The sequence below is a fragment of the Haemorhous mexicanus genome, chromosome 14 (assembly GCF_027477595.1).
Source record: "Haemorhous mexicanus isolate bHaeMex1 chromosome 14, bHaeMex1.pri, whole genome shotgun sequence".
NCBI classification, from domain to species: Eukaryota; Metazoa; Chordata; class Aves; order Passeriformes; family Fringillidae; genus Haemorhous; species Haemorhous mexicanus.
The window spans coordinates 8840114-8868060 of NC_082354.1; the positions used below are offsets into that span (position 1 = coordinate 8840114).

Below are 27947 nucleotides of genomic sequence, written 5' to 3' on the forward strand. Positions count from 1 at the left end.
AAGGTTGTAATAGGACTTAAAGGGTCCTAAAATAGACTTAAATAGGACTCAAACAGATTACCTGATTCATTCTTGGCAAATCCTTTACATTTTCTTCTTTTTTAAGAAGTTCATCTTGCCATTGCTTCAGATATGCCTGAATGTCAACCTTCCCCTTCCCTTTTTGAAATGGAAGAAGTGGAAAAAAAAAAGTGAACAAACAAGAACTGAGATATTTCCATGAGGGATGATAAGCAAAAGAACTGGCATCTTCAATGTCATTCCTTCTCAACTGAGTGGTGGGGCCAAGGACTTACAGAGGACCAATACTTTTGCCCTTTTGCTCCCATGACTACACTTACATAAGAGGACAGAACATTAGCAGCACGCTAAGGTTCATGTTACTTAATATACTCTGTCACCACACACTTTCCCAGCTCTACTCCCCCAAAAGACACAGTTACCAAATGTGCCACCAGGATTCTTTTACCTTTTTCTGGGCTGCTCTTCAGAGAACCACTTTCAAGATTATCCCCAACAGATGAAACTACAATTTAGGGGGAAAAGAAATGAAGTTACTTATTTCAGAAAAGAGGACCAATGTTTCATTTCCCTTATCAAAAATTCCTTCCTTAAGGCACAAGACCCTCAATGTTCTCAGCATAGATTAGGTCAAGAAGAAACCACATGGTAAAATCTGCATACTTTCTATAAAAACAGAAGCCACTGTGAGGCAGAAGATCACCAATGAAACTGCTATTAATTAAATAATCTGTATATGTTCATGGTGCACGACTTGAAGAGCAGCAGGAACAGCACCTATATATTGTCTACTTTAGGCAGATAAAAAAAAAATTAAAAAGGGATCTGTCTTCCCTATAAAAATTCCACAGGCTTCAAAAGTATTTGAAACAGATTATTTTATCAACTCCATAAATTTACTAAAGCTTTTTCAGCTCACTTGGTCTAAAATGAAAGCAAAGAATTATGAAACACGCGCCTCAAAGTAAGTGTGGATTTGGTATTTTAATTTTTGAGGCAGAAAATACCATTCCTTTAGGCTCAGGATGAGAAATGAAAACAGCCATCACTTCAACACTGCAGCAGGCTGCCCACAATGCTGACAAATGCCAACCAAATACACTCCCCTATTTCCATGTAAACACTCAGGGGCCTTTGAATTCAACCATCAGATGAGCTATCCACAACTTCTGCACAAGTTTATTAAGTTGTAACTATCTACAGAAGATCTTCACAAGGGATTCTGTGAACAGGGATATGATTTACTGGATTTACTCGTTTTCAGAAGAATGCTCCCCATTTTTCACAGGATAATTAATAGATTTCTTCTAGTATTCTGCAGGCAAAACCTCACACTCTGGAGCTTACCATTGAGCTGGCTGAAGTGCATCAGTTCTTCTTTTGAAAGATCATCCCCTTTGGAAGGGCTTAGAGATTCTACTTCAGTAAAAGCTGCAACAAATAATTAAATAAAGTGGGTTCATGGAGTCCAGGCATTACCAAAGCAGCGATAATGATGACAAAACCCAAAGACAGCTCCCCCCAAATGTCACTGTTTCTCACTTACCTGGAGGGATGTGCAACTTAAAAAGAAACTTGAGTTTGTCAGTGAAGCTTCCATTATACATCGTATCTGTTAGGGGAAAGGACAGTCTATTCAACTGGACCAAACTTTATAACACTCTCTCAACTTAAACAAATACAACCCAGAGATTGGAACTGGACATGTGCCCTACCTTACAGGGAGTATAATTAGATATGAAGCTTAAAGAAAGCTCTATCACCTGTGGCTGAGCCTGGGGTTAGCCTACACTGATGAAAGAACACTAATAATGTCTATGACTTACTAAAATAAAACGACAGCACCAAAAGAAATAAAGCACTAATGTCTCAGCATTTCCCTTAAATTTTTGTTTCCTGAACATACCACTTTGAAAACAAGATGAAAAAAAGAGAGCAGTGAGCCAAGAATACTTTCCATTTTCCAGAGGAATAAGGCATTGGTCATCCTGCACAATCAGTGTAAAAGATTACTTAGTATGAAGATTTATCATAAACCAAACAGGCTGGGCATGAGATCAGACCATTCTTCATTTGTGGATATATTGATGGCCAAGCCATATTTAAATTTAATCTCCAAGAGGAAACTATTCTGCCTGCAATAAAAATCACATTATTTGACCCTGTGTTAAGAGACTAAATCTCCTCAGCTTTTTGTATAGAGTATGGAAGGTGATACACCCCAGGACTGCTCCCAGGAGCCTTGTGAATGTGCTCATGTATGTTTTGCTGCCATACCAAGAACACAGGCAAATTGTTTGAAGTTTATAAGGCAGTTGGAACTCTCATCCATCAGTCGGAATGTCCAGAGAGCCAGAGAGTCTCTGTTGGCACAGTGTGACCAGGGGCTCAGGAGGTGGCAGAGAACCCTGAACTGCTGGCAATCAATCCGGTACTGCTCAAGGTAGGGCAGGCTGGCATCATGGTGCTGCAGCACAGGACTATTTACACTCCAGTAACAGGAAAGAAAATGCTCCTTCTGCAAAGCAAAGATAAAACATTAGGTTTCAGGAAACAACAAGTCTCTCTGGGGGAAAGATGTGAGGAGTTAACTATATAATGAGCAGTACAGCTGGCATGTAAAACATATATTGAGTCCAACCTTTATCTCCATTCACTAAAACCATTTCAAAGTCTACTGTTAAGACGCCTGTTTGGTAAGTGAGGAAAATGGCACATTACCTTGAATAATTCATAAAGCTCTTCAAGATCACTAGGACTGAATTTTACTTCTTGAGACACAACACGTAGCTGGAACAAAGTCGAAAAAAAATTCATTAATGTGTCCTCCCTCTTAGGAATAACATTATGGGAGACTTAACATTACATTAAGAGACACTGTTTGCATATTCCAGGCTTTGGCATGTTACAACTAGAATAGCACTTCTTTTAAAAAGTGATCAGAAGATTATAGATTAAAATAAATAATATCTAAAAAAAAAAAAAAAAAGACAAGCTTAAGGTTAGTCACGTTACTAACGTACATGGAGCCTACACTATGAAACCCAGGAGACAAAACTCAATTATTTATAATGACATAACATATAGCTTCCTTTGAATGGGCAAATGCATGTTCAGCTCCCAACAGTGAAGCTGAATCCTCATTTTTTTTAAATAAAAAAAAATTGCTCATAGCTTTTAAAAAACAAAGTTTGCTGTAAGACTAGCTTCTACCTTTACATTATGTATGTTTTGTGAAATTAAATACAACAATACCATCTTAGCATAACCACCAGCATTTAGTTTCAGTTGCTACAAGCCACATTTACTACAGAAAGCAGCACTAGGTGGTGGACAGACTAATATTATCATCAGGTATTGGAAATGAGCCACTGCAGAAAACAGGCAAACAAAGGAAGCTCGTCACAACCTCCACCTTCACTGAGCAGTCTGAATTGAAAGGATGAGATAGGCAGATAGAGAGCTGCCACATTACCAGACATTCACACACAACACAGACAAAAAGCAACCCCTGTTGAATGCACTACAATAACCTCTTCAGTGCTGCTTCCTGGAGTAAAAATGCAGGTGCTTAATTGTTTTACTGTATGGTGCTCTATGCCTCTAAGAGAACAGTATTAACATCAGAAGATAGAAATATAGGTCAGCCTGTTCCAATCCACACAAAGTGTGAGAGATGCACCAGCCTTTTGAAGTGGTTGGCAATGGTGCTACTTGTAAGGACACCAGAAGGTCATGCTGTGATTTACAGCCTGAAAACATCACAGGCCAAGCCTCAGTTAACAGACACCCTGCAGACATGAGGGGGTTCAGTATAAAATCATCTATTTGGCCTGGAAACTGCAGCTCTTCTCAGCACCTTCCAAAAGGGCATGGATTTTATCAGGGAGAAGGCTGAAACTCTTGCAAGTCACTCACCACATTTTGCTTGGTCGTAGCTTCCAGGGTCTGGATCACATAAAGCCTGTTCCTGCAGCGCAAGCTCTCCACGTCCTCATAGCGAATATCACCGTATCTCTGAGGAGAAAAGCACCAGTCCATGCAGTCAGCTGCTGGGAGACAATCTAAACAAGTACCTTTGTCTCTCTTGCATCTAATAAGCACAATATAGACATGGACACAAAGGAAGATCACAGAAAATCTGAGGAAAAAATAATTTATTAGAGCACTAACATTCTCCTTAACCAGTGTAACTTTTAAAAAGGTGTTTAAAAGTGTTTCAGAGAGCGATGGACAAAGAAGAAACTGGAGTAGTTCCCTGTGTGGGAAGAAAAAAGAAGGGATTTTACTGTGTGTTGGCTCTATACCCAACTCTGTTATCACATGGTGACTACTTCTGCAAGGCAGCAAAGTCTAAGATGTGCATGTTTTCAGAGACTGAAGTTCACTCTAGTGAAATTAAGAAATCAGCTAAGTAATTTCTGAATCATTTCTGGCTACCTCTGTAATTTCTGAAGGACATGAAAGGTGTCTGAGCACTGGAGTGAATAAATGCATTTATCTTTGAAGAAAAGTGGGATAGGAGGCAAGAACTAGAAAGAGATTACCAGAGAAATCATGGAACAAATTATTAAACAATTAAAATCTAAACAGAAACCAGCTGATCAAAACCGGACATTCTTTATCAAGACCATGTCAAATCGATTAAATTTCCTTTTATGAAAAAATTCAATAGATTCAACTTCTCTTCTGTAAGTTTTTTGACACTTTTCAGCAGCATGGGCAATCAGGAAGACATGGCCTAACCATGACCACCATGCACCATGGGCAAAACTGCTTCTAATAACAAACTTTGAGAACAAATGAGTTATAAACAACCAAATTAGGCAGGACTTCCAGAAGCTTTTCCCCCTGCAGTGTGTTTGTCCCCTTATCAGCAATACCCTTTAAACAAGATATGAAAAACTGCAACACAGACAAAAGAGTCTGAGGACATTAACTTTGATGAAAGGTTAAAGGAACTGGTTGTATTAAACCTAGCAAAAGAACAGATCTCCCTTTTAGGAGAGCAATCTGCTAAAACTCATTCTTCTCACTTAGAGTCATGATGAGGCTGGACTCCAACTGAGCAGCCTGATCTAGCTGTCCCTGCTCACTTCAGGGGGGTTGGATTAGGTGGTCTTTAAAAGCCCCTGTCAACCAAAACTATTCTATAACTGATTCTATGACCAGACTTGAAAAGGTAAATGATGAACAACCACCTAACAGCAGCAAGGAGCTATGGAGAAAACCACAGCCAACTCTCCTCAATAGTGCTTTATGAACATCCGAGAGAAATTAACTCAGTATTTTCCCACATGGGCAGACAAACCCTATGATGAACTAGAGTTTTTGCAGATTTTCTTTTATGGAACTGTTTTAACAACACTAGACTTTTTAAAGGATGATCTGGGAGGATGCTGGACAGGAAGCTGAACTGGATAAGCTGTTGAGTTTTCTTCCAGAACTGTCTTTCTGTGTTCCTGTGGAGACCACTACCAGCATCCCTGTGGTTTGAAACAACATGGAAGCAGAGAGAAATTGCATCTCTGAATTGTAACTCATTCACTGGTCTGGCTTCTGAGCACTGGTATTGGTCAATGGCCTTAGTAAGAATATACATACAATATATAATGAAAATCTGAATTAATATGATAAAATGTTATACAGTCTTCCATTCTCTAGGTAAACATGACTTCTTCATGCCTGATTAGACTGACAAAGAATCTGCATTTGTGCATGAGTTAAAGGAATGAAACTGAACTACATTTTAAAATTCAACAAAGTAACAAGCCAAATTTCTACCAATCCAGACAGAGTTTCTACCCTAGTTTGTACAATGCAACTGCACTGTTTCAAAGTAGCCCATGAAACACTAACACTGCACAGGATGCAAAAACATGCCCACAAGAACACATACTTCATTTGACTCTCGGATCAGATCAGTGATGTCCACTTTTGGATGGTCACTCTTTGTGTCACTGAGGTTGGAGCCCTGCTGCACAGCTGGAGGTAAAGGACTGTCTTTGTTAGTGACACTGTCAAAAAATCTGCACAAAGCAAACACATGAGAAATCAGCAGGAAGCAGTTTATCACAACAAAACAATAACATTGGCATCTACTGAAGAAAAAGCGAGTAGAGAATGGGAAAAAACAAAGAATATCAGAGTCAGTAGCACAAATGTGCTATAACAGTAACAAAGATACACAAACATTGGAACTGCCCACCCAGAGAAGGCTGTAGAACTTCTAGCCTTGGGAGTTTTTAGGACTGAGCTTATGTGATCTAGTGCTAGCAGCAATCCCCTTTTGAGTGGGAAGTCAAACTAGACTCTTTCCAAGGTCCCTTCCACATGGCAATCCCCTGGTTTTCCAATTCATTTAGCAAAGTTGTACTAACTGGGACAGAGAAAAAGGTTTGTCCTGAACTGTGAATAAGACAATCCTAATTCCCCTAGATGTATAAGACAAAAACATGCCTGATCTGTACCTGTTTAGCTCACCCACACAGCCAGCCTAAATAGATCCAGTGGAGAAGCCAGATTTTACAATAATCCCCAGACTGCATGGTCGCATATCAAAAACTACATTTTCTTCAATAATTCTGTAGTTCCTACCCCATTCAAACATGCAGCATGTAAAAGCCTCACTAAACAGAAATTCTTATTATCAGTTCTTAACAGTCATAACTCGTTAACAGCTATAACAGTTAATTTTGCTGTTCTAATACTCCATGATAGACAACTACAGCATCAGCAAGAGAATTTAGTTAGTGAACAAAAAACAGTACAAGTTTTGTTTGCAGTACAGTTTAAAGTCAGTTAAAAGCACACTTCACGTTGCTAACACAGAACAAACATGTCATCATGACTGATGAGCTCGTCACATTTTTTTGGTCTTATTTCTGTTTTAAGCCATTAACAGCAGAGGATTCAGCAGCCTGAACTACAAGAACTAAGCTGAAGAACTTGCTGCTGTAAGTTGATGCCTGAACTGATGTCTGGAACAGCCATAATGGGCTTTAGATGTTCTCATCAAGGCAATCTGCCTTCTCTACATGGTACAAATTCAAGGTTAAAAGCACATAGCTTCTTCTTTAAAATTCACAAAATAGTTATGGTTTTAGTAGAACCTTAGGATGGGATGTTCAGAGGATCCAGCCCCACTTTCCAGCCACCTCTCCAAAATTTCAGCCTGAGATGAGCACTAATTCCTTTGAAGCCTTTGGAAGTCTTGGCTAGATGTCTTCTCAGCTACCTCAGAATGACTTATCTTTGTGCAATTATAGCAGCTGCTAAGTAGCCTGAATGAGTAACAGTTACACTGATACCTGTTGAGAACAGTGACTGCTTCTGCATCATCCTTACAAGTGAGTAACTTCTCCATGTTGTATTCCAGCACTGCAAGGCCCAGCTGCAAGATTGCCTTTATTCCATCATAGAAGAAACAGTCCACCACATTGACTGCACATTCAATTGGCAGCACACTGATAAAAAGGGTAAGGAACCAGGAGAGAGAGACCGAGGAGAAAAAAGTCATGTCCGTCATGTGGTCTGTCAACTGAGGCAGGTGAACCCTGATGAGCTCCTCAAACACTGCCTGATCTACCAAGGCACCTGCAGGGAAAGGATAACAAAACCACCACCCAAATCTTAACACAGAGAAGCACACTTCTCAGAGGACCAGCCAGAAACAAAGTTCCTGTCCTAGCACAGCGCTGTTGCACAAGCACACACAGGCCCAGCTGCATGGAGCCATTGGCTCCTTCCCCCCTGCAGGAAGCTGTGCTCTCCATGCCTGGGGGCAGAGCCTTGGGCATGCTTGAAGTGCATTGGCACTTTGGTGAGTACATGGCTGCTTCCAGTGACTCTCCTGACAGCCAGTACAATCCCTCTGCAACAAGAAAGAAACTTCACATCCCGTTTTCTTGTAACATATACACCTCTAAGAACTGCATATGAGATCAAAGTCCAAGTCTGGACCTGAAGTAACTCCTTTTTCTTTATCTAAACTGGCTAAGTTTCAAATAAATAGTATGAATTGCACTTATAATTCCAAAAGAACAGTATAATAGTCTAACTGACTATTTCCTGAATAGCTATGCCTAGAATGCTGACAATAACTGAAAATCACATCCACGTCTATTTAAGGAAGAGTCATGGGATGTTCTCCATTTCCTATTTCACAATACTGAAACAAATGCAATGGTTTCTCTCCACTGGTCAGTCTTCAGCTCATTCCTTACATTTGTTCTTAATGAATAACCACTGACATTCAATATAGGCAGACATTCAGTTCAAGATAGATAAAAAAGCAGATGGATGTTACCAATGATTCGGCGATTGAAATAATCAGGGAGCATCCTTTCACACACAGCAACCAAAAGCCAGAATGCTTCCTCCTCTTTAGCATACAGCAGAAGCACTGATGTCAGAATATTCATTGCCTGCAACATTCAAACAAGAAAGGAAAGATTTAGGAGGAAAATATGGTGAAAACATAACTGGTATTATTTCTTAGAATTTATATTTCTGAAAGCACTTTACAGCACATTTTTAAAGTGCTGGGATAACCTACAGCCATATCCAGGACAAGAGTTTTACTTCTATGTTATTAAATACAGAAAAGAGTATCTAAAGTACATAAAAATATTTTTAAGTGCTATATGTCTTGTTAGAATGCAAATGCATATATGAAGTGGACATGACAGCATTTATAAACTAATCCAAGTACAATGTAAAAACTCATTTTACACAATGGCATGAAATAAGCAAAGTGAGCGAACCACTAAGCAAGAAACCATTCCACATTTCTGTGACAGATTTTACAGGCGCTACCATACTGCCATCATGAGCTAATATTTTAACAACCAACACTAAGACTCGCAAAACTGCTATACCTGACAATATCCAATTTGTGGATTCCTGAATGCATAAGCTGTAAGAACTCTCCTGAGGGCAGAAATTCCTGTGTCACTTTGAAAAGCAGGATGCTCAGGCAAGGAGCGACGTAAATCTCGTTCAATTTCATCAGTAGCCAAAGTGCACGTTCCTAAGGACTGTTCCACCAGCTCAGTGTAATAACCAGGGTTGGATGCCATATCATTTACAGCACCTGCCAATACATATTGCATTGCACAGTATTAGAGGACAACAGTAAAGCAGCAATTTGATTGTTTGCAATTTGTATAAAAATTTTGATGACTACTGAGGTACCTCATGAATCTCCAGATATTACTGAAGTAATGTGTCAGAGTAATTCTACTGGAATTAATGGAAACACTCAGCAATGAAAATTGCCAATGATGACCCCCAAAATGAACCAATTATACTTGTTATGCAATACCTGAGAAGAGTAGCCAGAGTTCTCCTCTTAGAGACTCTGGGATGCCTCTTACAACCAGGTCTCGCGTCTTCTTTGTTCGAAACATACTGACCCCATGGCCCCGTTCTGCAAACAGGATGTTCCATGACTGTTCCTTCATTTTTTCTTTCAACTACCAAAAGCAGAAGATAATAAGCATTAAGTATACTGGTAGATTCTCCTCAAGTGTCAGAGAACAGAAGTAAATTTTGCTCCCAGTTATATTCATATAAACTGGAAAGTGCAGCGTTGTGATCCGTATGGATGTGTGAAATGAGTGCTGAAGCAAATCAGAGCAAAATCCAGCCCATGCAGAGCACAAATTTAGCATAAAATGCCATCTCATACATGACCTACTATTCTTTAAAGTATGTTTATACAAGATGAGACAGAAGGTAGATCTAATTCAGTATCCCATCTGACAGAAACCAACAAGTGCCACAGCACAGGAGGTCAAACAGACATTTCTCTGAAGCAAAGCAATTGTTGATTGGGTGCTATAGCTCATGTGAGGCTCCAGGGCTGAGGCAGGGTGAATGTCATCACTACAATTTCTGTGCATGCAGCACTGAGATTTAACATTGTTAAAGAAATTAAAGGTACTGAAAGGAAAAGTAGATTTTGTTCACTTTTGTTCACCATACTATAAAAAGCAGCACTTAAAAAACTGGACTCCCTTTTGTCCTGCCCAAAGGGTATTTGTTTTCTGGTATTTCTAATATAAAAAATTTCATATCCTAATTTACTCAGTTCTGCTGAAAGATTTATTTTTAAATAAAACCTGTCTTCTTTCACATACTACGGAAAAGCAAAAATTGGATGATCTGCTGCAAAAACAACTACATATTCTCCAGAGCCTAACTCTTTTAGACAGTGGTGCAGAAGAAAGAAACAAGGAAGAAGTTAAATCAATTTCTTAGACATTCTCCTTGCTCCCACAGAGTTTATAGTGACTTTGTATCTTGAAAATTCAGACAGAAATGCAACATGCTCAATATCATAAAACAAACAGCCAACTCTTCCCTGAGGGGTAGAGGAGCAGGAGAAACTAACTCTGTGAAGATAAGGCATATCATTATTAAACAAGATGAGCAGAAAATTAAATGGAGCTATGAAGAAGCACCCTGTGGACTCCAAATACAGAAAATGCAGATGAAAGAATACTGGCAAAGCCCCTGAGGAAATCAGCAGGCTGGCTGGAATTCATTTTGATATACTTCACTCCTTTCCAATTCAATTCCAAAAACTGTTGGCCATTTTATTCCTTACCATTTTAGAGTCAAGGTTCTCAGCATCCTGAGGATGGTAGACAGTCATAAGCGCTTCTGTACTGACAGTTTTGCTGTTATCTCTCTGGCCCATCTTTGACTGTCCTGCACCAAAATCCTTTGGACTGTCAGTGGCAGAACCAGCTGCAACCTTGAAAAAAATTTAACAGTGGTACTTGTAAATAACAAACAATCTTCCAAAAAGCAGCACTGATACCAGACCATTATTGCTCATTATATTCAGTTACAGGTGCCAGATACAGACTTCTAAAATAAATGATAAACAGCAGTCCCTGCTCCGCACAGCCGGGCTTTCAGGCAGCTGCACTTGGGAAAAAAAGGCATCTCTCAAGCAAAAAAACTAAATTATGAAAGGACAAATATTCATAATGAGAACTGAGAATAGGAGGATAAGGAGGTCTGACCATTCATCACCACCAAAAAAACCCATTCATACAGTGAGCTATACAGAAAACCTGAGAGCACTTAAAACCAGCATTACAGCTGGAGTTGTTTTGCAAAACCTGATGAAAAACAAGGCTAAGGAACCCAAAGAGAAATGCATTCACAGTAGCACCATTGTCCAATTCATTCTCTTTCACATGGGCAGAGTTATTTATTTTTCTAAACCTTAAAACCAGAGGTTCATTACTTATTCCTATGAGCAAATTCTAATAAATTAAAATTGCCAGAGCAGTTACCTCAGTACTTATGATGTGTTGTGGACTTGCAGTTGCATTGCATTTCATCCTGAGCTTTGCCACAAGCAGTCCAAAATCTCTCACCTCTGTGAAACGAAAAGCTGTTTTCCCTTTGGTACTAATGCTGACTCCTCTGTTGGCTGGATCTCCTTTATCCACCCCTGTAACCTACGGAACCAAGGACACATAAATTAAGCAAGGCATTTTACCTGATTACTTATAAAAGAGAAAACCTGTTAGGAATACATGTGTAAATGGAACAGTGGATGAAGCACACAAGCAGACTAGGTAACACAAGTCACAAGTTGAAAGCTCAACTGCCTGTAGCTATTTTAGCAAAAGGCACTAAGTATTATGCAACAGATTTTTGACAGAGTACCAGAAATCTTCAAAAAGGTTTTCCCACCTGTGAGTGGTCACCTTCTACCCACCGAAGCAGTTGCTTTTTTCTTACCATCCAAAAGCAAAGAAAACATTACTTTTGTAAGTAATCAAATAAAACAAGTTTTACAAGACTGAATTTCCACTGAGAACACCCTGTCAAAACAGCTGTCATAACACATGACAGCTAGAGCTGACTTTAATTGCCATGATGGAACAGTTACAGACTAGAGCAGTTAAAACAATTTAATCATGCAAGTTCAAGTTGACAATCATGAGAATCTACACTGGCTGGCATTGCTGATGTATTCATGTTGTTAAAGGTAAAGAATGGAAAACCACTGAGCACATTATTATAGGTAAAGAAGGAAAGACCACTGAAATAAGGTAACTGCAGTCCTGCAGAACAAAGAGTGAAGGTCTGACAGTCCACAAGAATAAATTTACAGACAGCTCCTTTAACACAGCCTCTTATGTTATGAAGTCTATATTGTTTGCAGCACTATTTATAGGTAATATAAATTGTTTTATGTAGGTGGGGAACACCAAGTGTACTGCTGAGATTAGTACAGCTCACCCCCTATGTCAGGTGTCTTATGTTAGTGTGTACACAGAGCAGGTAAAGCAATGACGGAGCAATTATGGAACCTGGCTTATTTGTAAAATGTGTCTGGTCTTGATGAAAAGCTTTTAACATTGGACAACTGAAAGGTGGCAATGTCCCAGATCACATGAAGTCAAGACAGAAATGAAGAGGGTTGGCTGTTTAGAAGTTTTTCTGCAGTACACTATAGTACTCTATTGAAATTCCAAAGCTGTGCCCTTTGCTAAAGAGTCTTTATTCTGTGCTTACAGTCTGTTGAGATTATCAGCTGTAATGGCATTGCTACTTGCTCAACACCTGGATTTTCCTAGACTTTTGAACAGACAGCACTGCTCAACTGCTGCAAAAAACTGCACTATTGAGCTAAGAAACACAGCAGCATGATTACTGATCTTCAAAGTCCTCCACCCACTACAATTCTTTACTTCTTACCTTGAGAAAGTACTTGTAGGTGAGTTAATGAGACAAAGAAAAAGATTTTTCATTTAATAAAAAAAAGTATTTAAAAATGTGGTTCTGTACCAAGCTACAGAAATAAGAGTAAATAGAAAAGGGAAAGAAGACAGAGAAACAAGTCTGAAACATGAAAGCAGTTCCAGAAACCTACAAACAGAATTCCTACATGTGGTATCCAGGGTAGGGGGAAACACATGACATCACATAAAATAAGGAGATTCTAATGAAAATCTGCTAAAGTGGCATTAAACTACACAAGTGCAAAACTGCTGGTAGAAGTGACTGATTTGTAGTTTGCTTTACCTCTCTCAATGGAATGATTACACTGCACAGGCTGCCATCCTGGCTAGCAAAGCAGATGTAGTTTTCTGAAATGCACATTTTCCCATGGGTGTTATAATGACTGAAAGGAATCCATAAGAAGCACTCATGAACTTCCTTCAAGGACTCTTCTTTAGGTAGCCTGAAGAATGCACTAAAATGCTTACTGTGGGCATAGCTCTCCAAGCCTCTGGATTTAAAACATAACACATTGGTAGGAAAGAGAAAAGAAAAAATAATAAGTTTTAAATGTCTTTACAAATACAAAAGTCAAAAATATCTTGGGAAAAGACAATAATATGTCATGCTCTCCTCTCCCATAATCCATGGCATCAATTTGGAGGGCTCAATGTTTTTCTTGAGGCAACAACAAGGTTTTTTTGAGAGGCAACAAAGGGCAAGACCACAGCAACCTGTACATTCACTTAACAAAATATTTAAATATGTCACTAAACACGACCAGATTCAATAATGTTCTTACACAGCAGAGCACTACAGGGCTACAGGTAGTGCAGAAAAGATACTAATAGCATTATGTGCTCTGTTTCCCCACACACGAGAATAATCCATTTAAAACTAGAACAAGTTTTGGCTTGATGGAGGTTAATTAGCTAGAAATGTAGCACATGTTGGAAACATCTGCCAGGGGCTAATTTTTCACAGATAACTGCAGCCAGAAACAGTATTTTGGTTGTAGAGCAGCATCTCTCTCCAGCATTGCTACCAAACTGAGGAATCAAAGGAAAAGGAAGGACCTTAACCATTAAATTACTGGTATTCATCTCTTTCCCACCATCCAAAATAATGCTGTACCTCAGGAAAGCCATGCACACATCAGTTATCATTTATTATATAACCCTTGCAGTTATCATTTACACATGTCTATTAAATTATTTCTTCCCCACCTTATCCTTCCTCATCAGGTATCTCTGGAGACACTGTAGCTCTAATCTGAATTTTCTAATTCTAAATGTTGCAGGAACCCTTTCAAAATTCAAACTAATATAAACCTTTTAGTTGGAAGACCAGCACTGAAGATTTGATCACCTCCTGCCTTCACACAGACTTTGGATCCTGACAAGTAACAACAAATTACAAAGCCTCAGATGGCTTTGGTTTAACATTTTAATGATTCACTTGGTTAAGAAAATATCAGCTTTGCTAATATTTACAATCTCCTTGAGACAAGGATTCGCTTCCTCTTTTGCCTAAACAAATACTGGGCCCAGAACAGATGAACTATAAGCAATGCATTACCTCTTGGTAATCTGCAGAGGGTCATGAAGGACGGGATCATTCTCAAATGTCTCCTTGTCAAAAAGTCTTCTAACTGCATAGTTTGCCAGCTGCTCCATGAGCAGGAATGTTTCACTAATGTGCAAAAACATGGAAAAATAATGATCTTCCCCATGGGAGCACACATGAATGCTTTCTGTCAGAATCACATTGGAAGTTTTCTCAAGTTTTGATATTTCATCCCAGGAGATAATAAGTTTTACTGAAAATAAAAATGTAAGGACATATGAGTCAGTTCCCAATATCTGCCTGCATTAAAAAAGAAATATAGTAGAAGCAGCTCTAATAAAATATAATTAAACAACACAGTCAAATGATAACACACTTGGAAAGGACTACAAACTAATAAGCACAAAATGCATTCTCTTCATATTTCCTGAAAATTAATTCCATTCGGAAGAATTTCATAGAAAAGCATTAAAACCCAGACCATGTATGATAACACAAGTTTACATCACCTCTTCCTTGCTCTTATGTGAAACTACAAACAGTAAATAGATACCATCATACAAGCCAACCCCCTTTAACAGCTCACCAATAGGGCTTCTTAAATTAAATCACGAGTTGGCAAGTAGAGGAACTGTGCCTTTTAGCTATGGCATTTCTCAATACAGATCAAAATCAGCTTTGAAAGGATCCTATTTTCTGTATGTTTTCCATTTTTCACATAAATACAGTTATAGTACACACTATTAAGAGGCATTTGTTTGGGCATTTCCAACTTATGTTACACAGGGAAAAAAAGAGTTATATTCAATGATCACCAGTGTGTAGTGCAGCCATGTGAAATATTAAGCCTGTGTGTGAAGAAATAACTGTAATCCTCATAGAGTTAATACTGCAGCATGAACTAAAGGTGATGGACAACTTTTTGCTACAGTTAACTTCTGGAAGTCTGCCTTCTCTCTGAAGCTTGAATTAAGGAAGCATAATAATGGATATTGGGTAGTATGTTACACAAATGTATGCATTTCCATAAATTATGTTGGCAGTTTCTGCTCATCTCTGTAGACATCTGCTCACATGACAAAATAGCTCCCTTAGCACACAGGAAGAATTCCTCCTAATATGAAAGATGAGCAGTGCAGCTTGAAGGACACAGCTCAGCATCAAGGCTTACTTACTTTCTGCTCCAAGCAAAAAGGAGTAGAAACTAAGGAAGTTGGTACTGAGATAGAGCCATCCTTGACAGGGCACTCTGCCCTTCCAGTAACTGCATGAGTAGTAGGTAATCAACTTCTCCTGCTCTGGTAATCCAAAGCACTTCTCAAACTTCATAAGACCTTCACGAAACTTCTCAGGATCATCTTCTCTTACAAAAGAATATTTTCCCTCTTCAGCAATCAAACCCTACAACAAAAAAATCACATTACTTTATCCATGTGGGTTGTTGTCATATATGCACCTGCATGCACACAGCACAGCATTTTTTCAACAGGAGAGCAAGTTTTAGAAGGGGAAGAAGAGCCTGAGGATCAAATCACAGGTCACAAATAAAATGTGCTATTTCAGACTCATCCACCAAGTCTCTGTCACAGCTTAAGCAAGACACACATTCCTTTGTCTCCTTCTCTGAAACAGACAGATTTCCCTCACTTAATCCCAAGAGTTCCTAGGCTAAATATTTAGCATATATGGAGCAAAAAAAAAAAATAGACCATACGCTTTCCAGGCACTGTTAAAATTACTGTGAAATAATTTATCAACAGTTTTAGACCACTATCTGAAGGAATTTGATTTGTCATTTACTAAGTGGAGTTTATGTGAAACAATCTTACTTAGTTGTGGGGCAGAGACACAGGAACAATAGCACATGTTAAAGTGAACAGTCACATACTACTCAATCAGAATAGGCAGCATTACAACGCTGTCCTTGAATATTCTATAGAGAACATATTATTTGTGTACAGTTAAAGGAAAAAGAATACTTAGCCTTTCCCAATTATGCCTGTTACTTACTCTTATCTTTCCCTGGACAAAGCTTGTAATGTCTTCATTTGAATCAAACACTGATAAAGTCTTCATAACATTGTGTTCTAGCCACTCCCAATGTTCTGTTATTTCTTCTCTGCTGGATCCTATTGAAAAAGAAGGTATTGCTTTAAATTAGGACAGAATTCAATCATTTCACCAAAACTATTCATCAAGAGAATACTTGGCAAATTCCTGAGTCACAGGGCAATTTAGATACACAAGTCAAAAATCACAAGTCTTAAATTTCTTGTTACCACTTGTGAACACTGAAAATGTATTCAGTGTACACGAAACATATGCACTGCTGTGTTTTTATCTTTCAAGTCCTTTATGCAGCTCTATTTCTGGCCATTAAATCCAAAAGCATCTCAGCTTTGTCAACATAATGTGGCTCAGTGCTGAAGCCTGAGTTGGACTGACAGTTCCTTCCTGTCAGCAGCACCTCCCCAACATGGACAGCACAGCACCACTGCAACACTCCCAGTTTAACAGGGCAGAATGTGGGAAATGTGAGACCAAACGCATGAGGCTCAGCAGGAAATTAAATCCGTGCCTTTGATATCCTCAGCTTTGATCACTGGCCCACAACAGTTTCCAGAACAGAACTTCAAGACTAAGGCCTGCTGTGCAAAATCCCTTACACGTGTGAGGATGTAAAGCAAACACCACTGGAACCAGGGAGGCAGCAAGGACTGAGATGCCATGAGTGAAACTGCAGGGTTTCAGCAAATTCAAAACAGAGTCAGTGCTTTAAAGACAGTGACTCCCCATGAGATGCTGCAGGACAGGGAGAGTGAAAGAACTTACACAGGTTTGAATAAAGGCATTCTAGAACATAAATTAACTGCCAGCTTCATCCTCCAAAAGAATGCTCACCAATCAGAGCAGGCAGTGTGATCACATAATGTTGATACCCTCAAGCAAGAACACAACTTGAACAATTGCTTTTTTCTCAGCTTACTTTGTAAAGGGTAATTAACCAACTTTCAATAGACTCCACAGAATTACAGTGGCCCTGTGAATGAATAAAAATTGCTCTAAATACAGTTAAATAGTCAGACTGTATTACACTGGGTGGATTTGCGGCTACACTTAACAAATTATATGAAGAGTAATTAACATAGCAATTACATCTCAAAAGTAATTCTTTTTCTCAGACTACACATGTAGGCCAATTATTTGAGTCACAATGTGAATCAGAGGCACAGAGGTGACCTAGAAATAATGAAATTTTTTTGTAATTGTTTAAATGGTTTAAGAGCACTGTTTCAGACCCTTAACATGTAATAGCAGGAACAAAGTGTCAGCCCTTGAATTTCTTCACTGAAGAAACAATCTAACACAATTAGGACAATTATATTATGTAGCTTTCTGTTGTAAAGCATATCTATGCAGCACAAAATCTATATAAATTCAGTCCTAAAATGAAGATTACCATTTGTATTTTCTCAAGGGCTGACCTGATGGCAGTAGAATTCCCCAGAGTACACTTCCAACATACAGAATAAAGCACTTTTTTGATAGCCTAATACCAGGTCTGACTTCTTCAGAAATGGCCCTGAAATATTATTTATTGTCAATTCACAAACTGTTCAAATTCTTTAAAGTTGTTCTTTTAAAGTGACATGCAATTACATTAAATTAAAGCTACAAGAACAAATCTGTATTTACTTTTCCACTCCCTGTTGATTAGTAACACAACAAGAGAAAGAGACAGAACTTATACTACAAGAGCAACAGATACAAGGAAGAATTCAGCTCTGACCGTGACTGTGAACCTGCATATTTTAACATGCAGAGACAAAGCAAACAAAAATATTAGGATAAGCATCTACTGTTATTCCTACCTACAGCACACTTTGGAATAAGCTGATCCTGGGACCCCGTCCTGAACTGTGTCAAGTTATTCTTGCACCTTTCAAAAGAAAAAATTGTGCTTCTGTCACTGTAACAGTGCCCAAAGGCTTTGGTACCTGAAGGGCTCCTGCAGAAAGCAGGCAACCAGAAGGTGTAATAGGAAGAGTCCATAGACCATTCTGAAAAACTGGACCCACACTCTGCTGTCAAGCTCAAGCTTGCAAATGCTTTTCATGAGAATGAGTGACATTGTGAGAGAATTTGTGAAGCCAAAGCTGAGTGCCACAGTTTGCAGCCCCCCTTTGCCCTCCCTGGGCCGGGCTGGCTCCCGGCGCGCTGTACGTACCGCAGGCGATGGACCAGTACACCTGCGAGTCGGGCGTCTGGTGCAGGATGCGGAACGGGGCCACCTTCGACGTGGAGTCCAGCACTGCGTCCAATGTTCCCACAAGGAGACCTGGTGTGTCCAAGAAAATGTACACAGCACAGTGAAACCCGAGTTCTGAAATGCACATTCCCCTCTGATTCGTTCCTTGGGGAACAGGAACGCTGCCCAAGAAAGGACTAATGAGCTCTGAGAAAATAAGAGGCACAGTTGAGAAGAACACAAAGTATTCCCAGAGGAACTTCTTTGGGATGTGATATTTTGATCCAGTAAAAGCCACAAGGCACAAATGAGGGTGAAGAACTTTCTTGAGATGGCCCCTGTGGAAGTGACAGCCGTGCAGTATGTGAAACCAGAGCACAACCAGAAATGTAACAGGGCAGGCCCAGCCTTCAGTGAGCACAACCAGTAACTGAACTACCTCTTAATTAGTCATTCACTGGTGTTCTGTTTTCCAGGCACAGGAAAGAGCCCTTCAAGACCATAATTGGCTGTCACCTCCCTGCCACTATGTATTGAATTAGCTCCCATTAAATAGAGCTCAGATGAAAATATACTCATTTCACTAAAAAGACAAACTTCATCTCTCCAGAACCAGGACAAAGACATTGTCTGGGAAAAAGAGGGTGCAATTTCATAATGGCTCAAAATCATTCTCTCTCACTCTGCAGTAACTAAGATATTAGCCCAGATATCTTAACTGATCCTTTAAAATCTAAAAATCAGAAAATTCTAAAAGAAAAAAAATCAATACTGAAGAAACAATTGAAACTTTTGGTTCCTGATGCACCATAAAATCTTTTCTTCCTACAACAGAAACAAAAATACAATCAACAGGAGCTTAAGCTTCTTTCCTGCATGTCCTATGTTTGCACTCTTCTAGCATGGCCACAGAAACAGAAAATTCAATTGAAGCAAAGTTACCAAAGCAATCACACTGGGCTCTTAGTCTCCTACAGAAGAACAGAAAAATAAGAGATGAGATTACCCAAAAACTCATGACACAATTACTCAAAGAGCTGCTGTAAAGTCTGTTTCAGAAATCTGCTGAGATCATGGAGGCAAAATATTCCCAATAAATGCCAGCAGAGAGATGGAATACAAAACTAACATAGCCCTTACAGAACTTTTATATCTTTAAATACCTTTCCCTGTTTAACAGAAAATGATTTTTTGATTTTGGTTTGTAATATTCTGTAGAAGCACTAGATTTAGACAACTTCAAATGCATCCTTCAAAAATTATTTTGGAATTTTTAGGTTGCATGCTTTGGTACTTTGGGTTGCACTTTCTTTCCATTAACTCCCTCCCAAATTATGAAAAATATAAATTGTGAAAGAATACAAGGAAACAAAATAAAACAGAACTTATAAGTCTAGACCCTCATCCTCAGAGCATGGTTTTCCTGAGGATACACTTTCAGCATAGAGCCTGTGGGACTACCTCGCTGTGGCTATTCAAGTTTCAAATGTTTTTGCTTCTCCTCAAAAACATGAAAGTAAATAATTACAACAAACCACAAAAACAAACCCCAAAACCAACAAGAAGAAAAACAAAACAAAACAAAAAAAACCCAAATGCCCACAACCAGAGCAGCACATTACATCTCTGGTCTTGTCTGCAATTAACAGATTGTAAATTGCTGTTGGAAAGTAGAATTAGTTTGTAGTTTGTAGTCAGTTCCTGACTGAAGACAGACATTGAATAAGTAACAACGCTTATGTCTGTTTAAGCAGCTTTTGCTTACTGAATGAGTCATGACACTGAGCTGATCTCAAAGATGGCTTTGCTTCAGCAAACACTGCATTATTTCATTCACAAATCTCCTACTAACATTTTCTGTTATAATACACAGTACAAGGATATTATTCACCATTTATAAGGCTAACTCAGCTTGAGCCAATGGTTAGCATAGTGCACTAGAAAGGAGCACTCCTCAAAATGCCACCACAGCTCCTGTCTCCTTGGAAGGCCATCAGATTTTAGACACAATGAACTGTACCAGGTGAGTGTCCATCACCTGAGCATTGCCACAAGTCATGAATGGGATCCAGACAACAGGTATGAGCCTAAGGCAACCAACAGCCCCTCAGTACAGTACACAGTAATTCCATGGCTATGGACCCTGGCATAACTGTGAGGAACAAGCAGAGGCTCACTCATCTTCTCATCCTAGTCCTGAAAGTCCTCCTCGAGCTGCCAGTGTTTGGAATTCTGCATTATTGGTCAGGGTTGCTATACCCTCAAGTTCTTGTGTGTTTCTTCCCAGGCACTCCCTTGGATTGCTATTTCCCAGTGGGGACCAAGGGACAACTTACAGAGGGTCCCCCACTTTCATCTCTGCTTAAAACTAGAGTTTTTCCTGGGGATTCCACCTAATCATCCTCCTGCTTTGCTCAGAGAATGACTTCAGCTGTATCTATGAAAAGTGATGAACATTTATATGGAAAAAAGGCTCTGCTTTTAGAAAACATTTTCAGTTTCATAGCTGCCTGAGTAAAACTACTGGGAAATACCCTAGATGTTTCACTAAATAGGGTAAAATACTCTAGAAACCAAAATAAAGGACAAGGATCCAGAACAGCTTTGAAATACAGATGTGTCATTTCCAAGATGTCTCTAAAAGACTTGGTTAGAAAAACATCAACATTAGCTCAGAGACATTCCACAAAAAAACCAGCACTGAAATTTGGAACTTTATGACACCAAATACTCATGTGCAACACTACTCCCAGCATACCCATCCTAAACTAGAACCCAAGCTAGAGCTCTGTGACCAGCATGCTTAATTTCACTAGACCTTAGTTACAGCACATCTATTCACAACTATATTCTTATCCATCCACTCTGGAAAACCTGATCAGCTCTCCCAGAGTGGCTCTGCAGGAGCCAGAACAGGCAGAGGACAGGGTCACACGGGTGCATTGTCAGACAGCACACTTTGGGACAGCCCACTGCATGATGAATTACCCAAGGGAGCACCACTCAGACAGGCCACAGCATCTGAATCCTTCAGGAGCTCTAAAACACAGAATGAAGTGTAAAGATAAGCAGGCAGGGAGGCAAGGCTGAGCACAACCAGCACAAGGTTGTTGAACCTGCTCACAAGTCATCCACACAAACAAACTCACAAGGGTGGTGTGTGTGCACACAAGCCACAACAGCTCCCTGTGTCATCTACAAACTGGTCCTGCCCCTGTCAGTCCAGAGGGGTCATACAAACAAATCCAACTGCAGACTGCATTCTATTCCTAGGACAGCCCCAGAATTCCCAGCCTTCCTCCAGGTAAAGCACCTCTGTTGACATCTATCTTTTGCTCCTTTGTCTGTACCTTTCTCCAGGTACTGGCTGCTTCCTCAAAACTTCCCTCCTTAGAGCCTTCCTTACCAACTGTACTCCTGTATTTTTTGGGAATCCTTTGTCACGTCCCCATTAGTGCTATTCACACCCTGCAGCACCGCCCATCTTTGTTTCCACTCCTGTCCTGAGGCTTTGTCCCTTCTTCCCTTGTGACTCTTGCTCTGCTGCCTCCCTCTTTTCACTCCTCAGTGCTGCCAGTCACCTCGGGCCTTGTCTCACCAGCTGTAAAATGCTCTTCAGGAGAACAGGATTGTACATTTGGGATGACTTCATAACACAGCAGCTGTGCTCTGCTTTTTTCCTAAAGAAGTGCTAATTTTCTCAACTGACATGCAGCAATATCAAATTAATGCTGGCTTATACCTATGAGGTTTGAATATTTCCAAACCTGCAAACACAAATGTAATTGCAGTTTTATGCAACTGTCTTGTTAACCTTTCTTAATCACAATTTTAATTCAAGAACATCTCACTCCTTTTGTTTCTGTCCAGGGAAAAAGGTAACTTGCACAGAAGAATCTGTAAGAATTTACAAGAAAAGTTACAGAAATAAAATGTGCAATGCCACATAATAAAAAAAAAAAACTACAGCAACTATCCCATCTAAGTGTTTTACCCACACTGTCAACAGCCACCAAGAACAGGAGAGCAGTTACAGAAGCCTCACCTTCACCTAAACCCAAAGGGCACTTGCAGGGCCAGCTGTCTACCCAGCTGTAAGCCTATGAGGAGGTTTTCAGAAGAACAACTTATTCCAGTTCTCACTGTTCCACTTTAATCACAGTCCTTAAATTAATTTTATCATACAGAAAGTCAACCTTCATAGCAACTTGGTTTCCTTGGCTTCCAAGTATATCAAGGTAGAGAACAGGCCATCAAGCCTGATCCCCACAAGACTTCCAAGCTCACAATATATCACCCTTACTTCTAAGCCAAGGCCTGACATCACCTATCTGCTTATAATACTATGATAGGCATAGCAACCTGGGATTTTGGGATGCTTTCTTTCACACTTTTCATGTGCCCTGCCAGTGGTTCAGGTGCCAGTGAAGAATGACCCACCTCCAGCTGCAAGGGCCATTTCTATATCTGAAATTCACCAGCCAGAAGTTTGAACCTTGTGGTTTTATTCAATAAAATTAATAAATGTTCCCACACGACAATTATGCCTTATATTTAACCAAGCTTGCATTAGGATGACACAAATTAGAGAAAGCCTAGAAAAGCTACAGAAATGCAAAAGACTCGAGAACCACATCCCACTGAGGAATGACTTTATGCTGATTCCCTGTAGCATTTCTCCTTGACAGGGTCAATGACAGATGCCACCAATCTACAAAGGAGTCAGTTCTAGTCAGAATAGCTGCCACCATCACAGAGGTCTCATCAGCAGCTGGGGCCTCTGCAACGCCTGATGATACAAACAGGCAAGAATTATAAATAGAAACTCAGCTCCATACCTTGAAGTTCTCATGGAATAAACTTTATTATACGATGATAAATTTCCTGACCCCCCCACTGCTGACAAGCCCCATCAAATCATATGCTTGCTTTTAAAACAAGCAATCCGAAATGTCTGAGCAGGAGTTCATCTCAAGCAACCCCAGACGCACGCAGAAAAAGGGATTTGGAAATGAGCATCTTGCCAACAAAGCAAGACAGATCAGTCCTTCAGAGGCGACCACTTCCACCAAGCTGCCCATGAGCTGTGCGGGGCTCCGCCGGAGCAGAGGCTCCTCAGCCCGTGCCGGGGCGGGGCTGCGCTGCCCACGGTGACCCGGGCAAGCGGAGCGCCAGCCGCCCCAGCCCTGCCGGCTGCCCTCCCCGCCGGACCCTGCTGCCCTGGCGCCGCGCTACATAGGGAAAGCAAGGCGGGAAGAGCCCCATGAAAAACCCAGGAAGGTCCGGGACTCCAGAACTCGAGCGGGTCCCCTTCCTGCCCCTCTGGCTGGGAGTCCCGGGGCTGACAGACACCCGTCTTCCCGCTCCAGCCCTGCCCCGGCCCCACGGGGGCAGTACCTGCCAGCCCGCCTCCGCCCTCCTCGCCATAGCCCCGCCGCCTCTGCAGCACGAAGTACTGGTTGGAGCGCTCCTGCACCCACAGCTTGAGGGCATTTTTCAGCAGCACCTCCTCGGGCTTCAGCCACATCGCGCGGCCCCTCACGGCACAGCGCTTCCAGCGCCGTGCCCGCTCCGCTCTCGCAGCTGCGGCGCCAGGCAGGGGAGGGCGGGACTTCCAAGGCATGCTGGGAGCTGTAGTCCTTGCCGCCAAAGGGCCGCGCTGCGCTACTGTAATACGACTACAACTCCCGTCGGCTGTGCGCTTCCCTGCCTCGGGACTACAGCTCCCGTCGGGCCCTGCGCGCTCCGTGCCGCGTGGCGGGGCGGGGCTGTCCCGTTAGCCGCGGGGGCCTGTTCCGGAGCGGGCTCGGGCTATGCGGTGGCCCGGAGCCGGGCCAGGGATGCGGCCTGTGTGTGCCCCGGAGCGGGCTGGGGGTGCCGAGCCCTGGCTGTGTGTGCCCGGGGAGGGGATTGGGGGTGCCGAGCCCCGGCTGTGTGTGCCCCGGGAGAGGATTGGGGGTGCCCAGCCCCGGCTGTGTGTGCCCCGGGAGGCTCCTCTGCTCTCCGGCACACAGCCCTGCCCCGCTGCCCCTCCGCCCCTCCCCTGGCCCCGGCGCGGCAGGAGCCGCCGTGCTCGCTCTGGCCATGGCACGAGTCCCGTTTTCAGGTCTGGCCAAGCCTGACCCCGTTCTCAGTCCACGGGACAGACAAACGTCACTGGGGACGGGGTTTGGCGCCCAGGTGTGTTTTCCACTGCAGGCGGGGTTTGGTGTGCAGGGAGAGGCTGACAGAAAGCACAAACGCGGCTTCGGAGGGCTGGACGCCCCACTGGCTGCTCTGCTCCAGTCTCTGGGGCCGAGCACTTCGCAGAATTGCCATCTTTTCCCACCTCCATGTAAGAATCGCTCCTGCTCCTAACACAATCTGTCATTCAGTACAAATTGAGTGAGCAGGTCTTCCTGTTTCCCAGAAACTTCTGTGCACTTTCCTTAGCACTCTGTTTGCAGCATAATTGACCTTCCTAAGATTTTTAAGGATAATGCTTTATTGATTGTGTGTCATACAAAAAATTCAGCAGACAGTTGTCTAAATTCAGCCTCTCCTTTGAGCTCTTTCTAAAAAAAAAAATTATGCCCATTATGCACTAATTGTACATTGCAACCTTGGCACTTTTGCTTTGCACTGCCTTCCTTCATGCTTTTCAATAGTGCTTCACTACCAAAACTGCTGCTGCTAGCACTGGGCTAGCAGTGAGCACAGGCACAGTGAGGTTTTGCCAAGCAGTCACAGAAATTATTTGGCACTGCCCATCTGCTTCCAGCTGCACAAGCAATCACCTACGAAAGGACCAGGGTGAAAGCAGACCCAAGTGTGCAATCACATTTAACTCACAGGAAGCTTCAGAACTGGGTGAATTTTTTCCTTTTCAGTCACTCATTGTACCACAGCAATGGAAGCTGTAGAATTGAAGAGCTGTACTTTGGGGACTGGATATAGATTTAACTATTACAATTCTTTTACTTTTTTTTATAACAGAAGAGGAAGCAACAAATTTCTGGTGGTCTACGTTTACTAGAAAGGAGAAATAAAATAAAAGTCATTAGCTAGCACATGGTAACTAACACAGATCTAACATTAATGAGAGTCCTTGATATCCTGGCACCCAGTTCTTCATGAGGCAGTGTCTTCAATCCCCCACCTGGAGCCACAGTAACAGACTTTGCTGGGGATTTACCAGCTAAACTGATGGAGTGGTTCCTGCATGGATCCTGCTCCTCCAAGAGCATTCCCAGAGAGAGTGTTTACCATTTAATTTTCTCCAATTAGACAAGCCCCCGGATACAGGGAATTAAGGACCTAACACAGAACTTGTAATTCTGATGATAATGTTAAGGAAAGATGCCCTTGGGATTTCCTAGCTTGCCTTTTGGTGACTCACACACACACTGGACACATTAGGACTTGTGTTACTTGCTTATCTAATATTCCAACTTTGTTAATTGGTTAATATTTAACAGCAAAATGCTACTGCTTGGAAAATGTCTGTTTTGTATTTCTCACCATGTTTCAAAGTCTTGAATGTCTTTCCCTTTTCCAGTTCCCTCAGACACTGGATTCTTAATCAAATACTGTTCAGATGCAAAGAGTGCTCATCTATGGGCATGGAGGAATTTATTTATAGCCACTTGAAAACCTTCCTAATCAGTGCACAATTGTGCTACAGTGTAATCAATGCCTTCTACAGCAACACAGATCTATTTAGTGCTGCAGAATTTTTCTTTCACTTATTCAAGACTTATCCTAGAAATAATAAATTACTTCCCTCAAATAGCCATGTCAAGATTACATAAATAAATAGCTAAATAAATAAATGTTGGCTTCACTCTGTATAACCAGCAGCTGAACAACTAGTGTAGAGTTACTCTAGGGGTATTACATATTTTTTTAGTTCACACTGCATGAACACTGCAATTTGATTTCAATTTTCTCTTGAAACCAAAATTAATTGCTGAAGCCAGTAGATTTCCTTTGATCTTTTCCAAACTGCAGATATGACACCTCTGCAGGAGAGGAGCCCCATTCACACCTGCACAGGAAAGGCATCAGTCTAAACTAGAGGGAAAAGGCAGGGCTACCTTCTGTGCTGGTGTGTTAAACATGGAAATAAATTACATTAAATCACACAGGCAAGGTAGATGTCTTTATTTATTATGTCCAACTGTAAGATCACTTGAGAAATGCAGAATTTTCCCTCTGAAGACAGATGGACTAAATCTCTCCATTTTATGAAGAGTCCAACTGCCCTGATGAGTCAAACTGCTTTATATGTTTGCAGCCCTCATCACAAGTCCTACTTTTCCCCTTTAAACAAAATTCTCATCTGAAACTATATTTCCATAGGGACATCTGAAAATTTTACTGAAGTTGAGAAAACTGTATTCTTTCGATTTGAAATTTAGAATGAAGCCCTTCTGTTGTAAAGCTTGAATTACAAGAGAGCACAGTCATCCAGCACCAAGGCTTTCTTTCCTGCAGGGATAAAAAAACTTTCCCAGTCCTCCTTTGAGAGCACACAAGTGTTTGACTGAAGTGTCTAGATCAGAGCATTCCTGAGGGACAGGGTAACTCCCTCCCTTTCCCTGAGGGAGTGAGCAAACACTTGGAGCCATGCCAGAGCCTGTTCAGTTTGCTCTTTGGGGACAGAAGAACTGACATCTGTGTGACTCAGAGGGAGTATTAACACAGTCAACAGGCAGACATTTTAGCAACTGCACCACTTGTGGGCTCATTATGTCCATTTTCTTACACACGAGCAATAGCGTATCTATAGAAAACCCCAAAACTATTGCACAAGAACAGCAGGTTTTTATTGCTTTTCAGGAACAACCCTAGCCCCAGGCATATTCCTGTTGGCTTCTTGCTTAGAGGAAAGAGTCTGTCATGCCACCCAACACACAAACATATACACATGACCCAGAGACATTCTAACCTGTGACACCACCAAAAAAAGTGAACATTTTGCTGCACAGTCCCCTAAGTGGGGCTGGTAAAGACAGCTGCTACCCATAGAAACTCAGAAATACAAAAAAATAATAGTGGACTTTGAAATTCTTTAAGGCAGTCTGGCAGCAACAGACCCAAGTTTAGTATCAAGATGGTGTTCATGAAATTTACACTTTCATTTTTAAATGAAATCCTCATTTTTAAACCAAATCCCTTGCATAGCTACAAATTACAAACAAAACTGCACAGGTAAGAACATGGCAGATTTGCAGTAGCTCACACACTGCTCAGGTACTGACCCTGCATGTGTTCCTTTAGCAGTGGTCACATTTGATATGAGAATCCCTCTGAAAATTTCCTTCTGAAATACATCTCTCTGAAAATTAGCATAAGTGCCCTGAGCAAGCAAGCCTGC

At 41.1% G+C, this 27947-nt stretch overlaps 1 protein-coding gene across 3 annotated transcripts in view; it reads right to left on the reverse strand.

The window, feature by feature from the left end:
* The window catches only part of TBC1D8B (TBC1 domain family member 8B), a 28709-nt gene extending 4517 nt beyond the window's left edge, over positions 1 to 24192 (reverse strand). For 2 of the 3 annotated variants that reach the window (XM_059859156.1, XM_059859155.1), the window contains exons 1-20: positions 23987 to 24192; positions 18569 to 18679; positions 16351 to 16469; positions 15516 to 15741; positions 14353 to 14593; positions 13078 to 13285; positions 11334 to 11501; positions 10634 to 10783; positions 9347 to 9497; positions 8901 to 9115; positions 8330 to 8447; positions 7332 to 7617; positions 5921 to 6050; positions 3940 to 4038; positions 2743 to 2811; positions 2299 to 2539; positions 1568 to 1633; positions 1369 to 1452; positions 470 to 526; positions 62 to 159 (exon numbers count right to left, since the gene is read on the reverse strand). In XM_059859156.1, the coding sequence (XP_059715139.1) occupies positions 62 to 159; positions 470 to 526; positions 1369 to 1452; positions 1568 to 1633; positions 2299 to 2539; positions 2743 to 2811; positions 3940 to 4038; positions 5921 to 6050; positions 7332 to 7617; positions 8330 to 8447; positions 8901 to 9115; positions 9347 to 9497; positions 10634 to 10783; positions 11334 to 11501; positions 13078 to 13285; positions 14353 to 14593; positions 15516 to 15741; positions 16351 to 16469; positions 18569 to 18679; positions 23987 to 24116 (2967 nt within the window). In that variant the 5' untranslated portion in view covers positions 24117 to 24192. Of the gene's footprint in view, positions 1 to 61; positions 160 to 469; positions 527 to 1368; positions 1453 to 1567; positions 1634 to 2298; positions 2540 to 2742; positions 2812 to 3939; positions 4039 to 5920; positions 6051 to 7331; positions 7618 to 8329; positions 8448 to 8900; positions 9116 to 9346; positions 9498 to 10633; positions 10784 to 11333; positions 11502 to 13077; positions 13286 to 14352; positions 14594 to 15515; positions 15742 to 16350; positions 16470 to 18568; positions 18680 to 23986 lie in introns of those variants that run through there. The other variant, XR_009488257.1, reaches the window with a different exon arrangement.
* Between the last annotated feature and the right edge of the window lie 3755 nt (positions 24193 to 27947).